The 7,683-nt window shown below is 48.2% G+C and overlaps 1 protein-coding gene across 1 annotated transcript; it reads left to right on the top strand.

Moving 5' to 3' along the window:
- The first annotated feature begins 744 nt into the window (after window positions 1–744).
- On the top strand, window positions 745–3,453 carry LOC139071537 (spectrin alpha chain, non-erythrocytic 1-like). The gene is made up of 8 exons (XM_070554090.1): window positions 745–849; window positions 933–1,037; window positions 1,113–1,145; window positions 2,076–2,123; window positions 2,236–2,327; window positions 2,408–2,672; window positions 2,813–3,019; window positions 3,102–3,453. Exons 2-7 carry the CDS (start codon window positions 1,005–1,007, stop codon window positions 2,894–2,896), a joined length of 555 nt encoding a protein of 184 aa, XP_070410191.1. The 5' UTR covers window positions 745–849; window positions 933–1,004; the 3' UTR covers window positions 2,897–3,019; window positions 3,102–3,453.
- The last annotated feature ends 4,230 nt before the right edge of the window (window positions 3,454–7,683 follow it).

Below are 7,683 nucleotides of genomic sequence, written 5' to 3'. Positions count from 1 at the left end.
GGAGAGGGAGAATGATTAAGTGGTTAGCAGCAGTGTGCTAGATGATGGCCCCCTCCATGAGGCCACCACAGCTCAGCAGAACATCATTGTAGCTTCTTCTGGGGAGAAAAACACTTAGAGAAAAAATAAAGTTAACAGCTGAAATAGCAGGAAATAATACAGTTAAAGAGCAGATTGTAGAAGAAAGAAACCCCTAGGTTAAACTGGTCTGTCTACTGCATAATGCTGAACTCTAACATGTGTCCTCAGGGAAGGACCTGATTGGTGTCCAGAACCTGCTGAAGAAGCACGAGGCTCTGCAGGCTGAGATCACAGGTCATGAACCTCGCATCAAGGCTGTCACCCAGAAAGGAGAGACCATAATGGAGGAAGGTAGAGCAGGTCTGGTCCTGACATGTTTCTGAGGTGTCTGCAGGTTCTGGCTCACTTTGTTTGGGTCCAGGTCACTTCGCTGGTTCAGAACCCTCGGCCCGTCAGAACATTCTTATCCACCACGTTCTAACACCAGACCTGTTAACCCGACAGCAACAAGTGGCTCCAACTGACGATGAGACCGGGAAGGAGCTGGTTCTGGCTCTGTACGACTACCAGGAGAAGAGTCCTGGAGAGGTCACCATGAAGAAGGGCGACATCCTCACGCTGCTCAACAGCACCAACAAGGTTCGTGTGCCCTTCAAAGCCGAGGAACGACCTCCAGCTCAGAGCGAACATCTCCACACCTGCTTTGTGTTTGTGTGACTTTAGGTTGTTTTACTTGAACTCGCGTCTTTAGCTGAATGAGGATGGAGAGACGGGTCGGACCTGGAGCAGGTCGAGGTCTTGCAGAAGAAGTTTGACGACTTCCAGAAGGTCGGACTTTTCCTCCTCTCCGTCTTCCAGCAGCAGCTGTCAGATCAGCTCAGGTGATAATCAGCTGTGCTTTTGTCCTGCAGGACCTGAAGGCCAACGAGTCCCGCCTGAGGGACATCAACAAGGTGGCATCTGAACTGGAGTCAGAAGGTCTGATGGCTGAGGAGGCTCCTATGGTTCAGGCTCAGGTGAGCGTCACCTGTCTGCAGCAGCTGGTCCCTCTCACTTCCTGGTTTGTTAACTCTGCTCGTCTCTGTTTGTAGCAACAAGAACATCTGGGTTCTGCTCCTGGAAAGGTGCGTGTTGTCCTCCGCCTCCACCAGAACCAGACGTGGTGTTTTTGTTACCACTCATTTGTTTGTTTACAGGATGAAGCCGACTAACCCCGGCTTTCCACAGGAGCCGTCAGCAGCACGTTACTGCAGAAGCACGTCATAGCTGCTGATAGGAACCGCTGTGGTCAACAGAACCTTTTCCACTGGAGCCGTCAGCAGTGCGAGTCGGCCGCGTCTCAGGAGCAGCATGTCGCGGCCTTTACGCGCCGGTTCTATTTTCTACGCGCGACGCCTCTGAAACGGGTCAAGTTCGACATTTTTGGGGAAGGAAAGACAGGAAATCGGACGTGGAAATTGAGAGAAGCTACCGAGATTTTCAGAATAAAGAACGTACTGCCTTCCGGTTGCTTTAATTTTAAAAACAGTTACTAACTGTGCGGCCCCGTGAGAAGTTATCACCTAGATAGCGGTCTCCTTTGTTTTTCAGGTCCGTATTGGCGATTATAAAATGGACAGAACATAAAACACAAACCATGTTGTAGTTTTCTCCTGCTTGTTGTTGTGTTTACTGACGAAGTCACTCGTGTGACTTCGTGCTCGGTCGGTGACAGCTGCTCCCCTGCTGCTTCACGTCTCGTGGGAAGGGCCAAGCAGCAGCTTACGCGAGCAAGACGTGCTGCTGCAGTAACGTGCTGCTGACGGCTCCCGTGGAAACCCGGGGTAAGACGGCGTCACCCTAGAAGGTGAGTTCATTCAGCTGATCAGAGGTCACCTCTGATGGCCGCAGCCACGGCCGACCGTGCTGACATCACACAGGAATTCAGGTGACCCGGCAGGCACCAGGTGCTGGTGAAAGTGGGGACATGTCAGCTGGTTGCCATGGCTACAGTTATCTTTATGCATCTGTATGACTGCTGACTGGTGTGTGTTTCCTGTGACCTTTGACCTCAGACCGTACGGTTGGGCGTTCAGACGACGGCTAACTTTAATTCCATCAAGGTAAGAGGAAGCTCTTCCCTTCCTGTCTGAGCGATCCGTCTCCAGGTTTCCTTGTCCGGCGTCCAGCCCGCTGGCGTCCACCTTCATCTCACTGGGTTTGGTTTCTCTCCAGGAGCTGAACAACCGCTGGCGCTCGCTGCAACAGCTGGCTGAAGACCGGAGCAACATGCTGGGCAGCGCCCATGAGGTGCAGCGCTTCCACAGGTACCCCGCACACTTATGCGCCGCTTACGGGTCAGTAGAGTTTGGACCCACACTCAGACGGAGTTCTGATGTCTTCTCAGAGATGCTGATGAGACCAAAGAGTGGATCGAGGAGAAGAACCAGGCCCTGAACACAGACAACTACGGCCACGACCTGGCCAGCGTTCAGGCTCTGCAGCGTGAACATGAAGGCTTTGAGCATGACCTGGCAGCTCTGGGTGATAAGGTCCGCTTCCTGATCGGTACCAGGACCCGGGTTGTCTCTGGAGACACGTTCTTCATGGTTCTGGTGACTCCACCCCAGCCGTTCCTGATCAGCAATCAGCGGGGTGCTTTCCTATTTAAGGTGGATGGAGGACACAAGTTGACGCCAGAAGATTGCCTCAGTTTTGGCAGTAACCATCCACTCGTGTTACCTCTAGTGTTCCTAGGATTAATGTTATTTCGTAGTGTTTTTGCTCTTATATTGGATTTACCATTCTTCAGGATTCCTGTCGACCTCATTGGATACTGACCTCTACTCCAGGATTTGGATATTCAACACACGGACCTTATCACCAGCCTCCATAACCCACCTCTCATCTCACCCAGTGCCCCATCCACCAGGACGCCCCGCTTCTCTCCACCTCTGCTCCCTCTCCTGCGCTTCCTCTCTACCTCTCCCTCCTCCAGCCAACACATACACCCACCACAGTAAGTCTGCTGAACACCTCTGCCTGCCTACAATGGATTTTGAAACCAGAACCTAAGCTCACCTGTGTTCTCCCTCCTCCAGACGCTGAGCTGTTGTTGCAGTTCCAACCACAGACTTATCTGTGCACCTTAAGTTCCTCCTTATAAAGAAATCATTTTTTCCATCAGTTTTTGGTCAGTGTTGTATTCTGCATGTCTTGGGTTAAGTACCTTCCTCCAAACATGACACTCCTCTTCAAAGAGCAAATCTGTTCAGCACATTCTGACAGACAGACCACCATTCTTCTGTCATGATGCTGTACAGGACATTTTTAGAGTTTTTCTTTTTAAAGATAAATAGGATTACATTTAAATAGCAATACTTTCACATTATCATTTTCCCACACTTCTGTATAACTGTATTTTGTTGTTTTTCAATAAAGAATGACAAATTATTTAAGTTTGGATTTGTTGCACACAAATATAGATCTGTAAAAAATATCTACAAAGCTAATGTTTACATAAATATGATTGGGTTTTGCAATATGCCACTATTTTAGTAAGATTTTTAAACCAAGTAAAGTTAGTAAAGAACAAATTTCTATTGTCTGCTAAGAAACTGTTGGGATTTAAAATGGGCCTGTTGTACAAATAACTTGTAAATGATTATTCCTCACTTTTGTCTTAACCAAAGAAATTCCAGTAATTGAGCAAAAACATTTATTTTTAACACTACATTTTATAAAACAGGGCGCAAAGTGTCGGCACATGTATGTATGTATGTCGATGGTCCGCCCCAACCGAACCAGGAGACACAGACGTCAGGGAGGCCAAGGTTGTCTCTGCAGCTCTCTGGGCACCACGCCTCACTCAGCTGTCTCCAATGATCCAAATGGCTATGGAGAAAAAATAACAGGTTTGTCATAATTGTTTAAAGTACAAAACCATACATGAAGTGGTGAGACAGGTATGTGGAATTTACACTTGCTGCTTTGTGTAGCTGATGTTGGAGACACACAGGCTGCCATGGTGACATTGAAACAGATCTAAGAAAAAAATGAAAATTAAAAACTCCAAGACCTCATGTCATATTTACTAATCAGCTATGGCTGATTTATTGTTTGGATCACAGTGAGTTACACTAATTCTAATATATTTTTATTTCTATTATACATACATACTTTTTAACTGTTATTTTCACACGACTGTTATCAGGCTCTCTTGTTCTGGTTCTCATGATAATTCCTTGTCTTCCAGTAAGTTATCTTGTGCTTACTTCATCTGTAGAATGTCTCTTTACTTTTGGTAAATTGTACTGAGTCCAGAATAAAGACTAGTTGGCTGTACAAGATACAAACAAGTATTACATTTTGGAAATATATGAAATGTATTTAGGCTGCTAATTTAGCTCGAATACTAATAACTGCCATATTTTCCGGACTATAACTCACACTTTTTTTACATATTCTGGCTGGTCCTGCTACTTATACTCCAGAGCGACTTATATAACAAAATATGTAGGCTACACCGCGCTGCTGCGGGCCGACTCCGACCCACACAAGAATGAGTTCCCCTGTCCCGCTGGGAGGGTTTCAAACACCGCCAGCATCTGTTAGAGCCTGTGGCGGGGTGCTGAGGGCCGGCTCCAGCCCAGGAATGAGCTCTCCTCGCCGGCCGGGAGGGGTGGAAACACCGCCATCCTCTCCTCTGCTGGCTGTTGTTCATTCTGTTATGGTTACCGGTGCTTGTGTTGCAATGTGAAACGCTTGGTCTCAGATTTTGTAAGAAAGATAATAAAATGTCCCCCCAAAATACGACTTAAATATATGTTCTCTTCTTCATGATACATTTAATGGCTGGTGCGACTCAGGAGTGATAGCGCCGAAAAAACTACTGAAAACTTGCTCAAAGCAAAATGTTTTCATTACGGAAATAAATTATAAACTTACCGATTTAAAACTTTTTTAATACTGGTACTTCTCACGAACAGGCGCAGAAAACCTCCACCTAAACTCCGTGTAAGGTTCAGGTCGATGGGTGTTCCAGTTAGCTCCGGTTGGGTTGAAGCTAGGTGGCTACATCCGTTAGCTCGGCTCCCACCTCCGCTTTAGCTTTGGGTTAGCCAGGGTTAGCTTCAGGTTAGCTCGTAGCTAGTTCGCCAGGGTGTCGTCACTCGAGCCCAGCCTTACAGCCACACCCTCAGCGCCTCCTCTCTTCCCTTTTATGGAATTGTCTGGGCTGGACGGAACCTGTGACACGGTCAAAATGGCGGTGGTGGCCACCTCCCATTATAGACAACAAACGTGTTATTGAAGCCAATGGAATCCGTTTGTCCAGTATATGTACAGTCTATGGTGGGAACGGCTAGAAAGCTTCACGGGACGCGTTCCCGAGCCTCCTCACCGAGAGTGGCTAGTTAGCTCGTCGGCTAATGCTAGCGAACGCCCTGTAGCGATCAGTGTCCCAAAATTGCCTCGATCAACCAACGGGCATCTCGCGCCGTGATTGAAAGGGTCTCAACAGCGTACGCCAGCGGTTCCCAAACTTATTTAGCCGCGCACCCCCTTCTATGTCCCGACCATGTCGACGCACCCCCCCCCCCCCACATCGGGGCATGGCTCTATATATATATATCAGATGTCAAGCTAAACAGACAGGGTTAAAAAAATTCCCCATCACTTTCATTTTTTAAATAGTAATTAATAAACATTCGATACCATTAGAATTTCCTTTGATTTAATTTTAAATAAATATTTAGAGTGCCCAGGTAGCACATAAACAATGCAATTTAACTGTTTTCTTAAAGTAGGAACGTTTAACCTGTGCGGCCAGAGCGCTCTCCTTCTTTCTGCTCTGCGTAAACCTGAGCTGATCACCTACTTGTGTGTAATCAAATGTCAATAGGGGACAAGATATAGCCATGATGTTCACTTTTACCTCAGACCGACTTATTGCTGTTTTATGGTGTGGCTGAATCTGCGATCCGCTGTCATGCGGACCGGAAAAACAAATGCTGCAGTAACATGAGATGTGGTCAGGTTCATGAGGAGTCACTGGCTGGAGCGGATCCGACTCATCCCAGAAGCTAATATCTTAATTTGACCTTGAATGAAAAATAACCTCTTAAAAGTTTTTATCGTGGTGGAGGCAGCGTTCATTTCTGCCTTCAGTCTGACAGCGGGCCGGAGTTAAAGCAGCGTGTGCGCTTATTGAATCTGTGTGTGTGTGTGTGTGTGTGTGTGTGTGTGCGCGCGGCACAGCCGCTCAAGTCACCGCGTCTCGCGCTATTTAAACCAGTGTTGTAAAATGACTTCTGCCCAGCCCAGATGTGCTCACTTGTGCACCCGTGAGCCGTGGTTCCGCTGGAACGCGTCTGACCTCTGACAGACGCACTCTGAACTTCAGATCGTCAGCGCGCTGTTAATAGCCTGAATGGGAATCATTTCTTGTTATTTTGTTACATCCACAATGTTCTGTGTGTGAGGTTTACAACGTCAGAACACCTGCAAGAGACAGGTGTTAATTACAATCTGCCAGAATGACTCGCCACCTTCAGATTCCTCCAACACCGTTAAAAATGATCAAATACGGAGCATATCGGCGTGCGCAGGCCAGAGTGCTGAAGCTCGGCGCATTGTTATTATGAAGCTAGGGCACATGTGGAGGACACGCACGCGCGCGACGGAACATATTGGCGTGCTCAGGCCAGAGTGCTGAAGCTCGGCGCATTGTTATTATTATGAAGCTAGGGCACATGTGGAGGACACGCACGCGCGCGACGGAACATATCGGCGTGCGCAGGCCAGAGTGCTGAAGCTCGGCGCATTGTTATTATTATGAAGTTAGGGCACATGTGGAGGACACGCACGTGCGCGACGGAACATATCGGCGTGCGCAGGCCAGAGTGCTGAAGCTCGGCGCATTGTTATTATGAAGCTGGGGCACATGTGGAGGACACGCACGCGCACGAGGGAACATATCGGCGTGCGCAGGCCAGAGTGCTGAAGCTCGGCGCATTGTTATTATGAAGTTAGGGCACATGTGGAGGACACGCACGCGCACGAGGGAACATATCGGCGTGCGCAGGCCAGAGCGCTGAAGCTCGGCGCATTGTTATTATGAAGCTGGGGCACATGTGGAGGACACGCGCGCGCAAAAATATACTTGTTTTCAATTACATTTGTTGTGCCCACTTACTTTTTCTTTGGCCCACCCACAAATGAGTTTCTACGCTAATGGTGACATATGACAGACTTCTCTGAGCTCCGCAGCCATTACACTTTTCACCTCGCGCACCCCCTAGCGGCAGCTCGCGCACCCCCAGGGGTGCGCGCACCACACTTTGGGAATCCCTGGCGTACGCAATCTGGATGCAGTATCGCTCTGCGGTTGTTCTCGGCTGACAGCGTTTACCGAGCAAGTCAAGCTACGGCAGGTGCTAACGAGAATTCCGACTAAGAATAGCGCGGATCCTGCGCTCATCGAATGGAAATAAATTTCCGACTGAGTCTTCTGTCTCCGATTACACAAATGGATGCACACAGTGTCACAAACACTGCGACAAACAATAAACAGACGGTTCCAACGTATTAAAACAGGAGAAATGTTTACACTTAGATGTAGGCCTCAAAATGGCCGCCAGCACACGTCAGCACTTAAGGTGTTTTGATGAAACAGCGCCTCCT

The sequence above is a fragment of the Nothobranchius furzeri genome, chromosome 8 (genome assembly GCF_043380555.1).
Source record: "Nothobranchius furzeri strain GRZ-AD chromosome 8, NfurGRZ-RIMD1, whole genome shotgun sequence".
Classification (NCBI taxonomy): domain Eukaryota; kingdom Metazoa; phylum Chordata; class Actinopteri; order Cyprinodontiformes; family Nothobranchiidae; genus Nothobranchius; species Nothobranchius furzeri.
The sequence above is the reverse complement of the archived record's forward strand: the minus strand, read 5'-3'. Positions and strand labels throughout refer to the sequence as shown.

Bases quoted from the DNA above. Each gene is read 5' to 3' on its own strand.
- LOC139071537 (XM_070554090.1), top strand. From the start codon at position 1,005: ATGGCTGAGGAGGCTCCTATGGTTCAGGCTCAG. The intron at 2,124-2,235 runs GTAAGAGGAAGC...GTTTCTCTCCAG, and splicing joins CTAACTTTAATTCCATCAAG to GAGCTGAACAACCGCTGGCG. The intron at 2,673-2,812 runs GTGGATGGAGGA...ACCATTCTTCAG, and splicing joins GGGGTGCTTTCCTATTTAAG to GATTCCTGTCGACCTCATTG.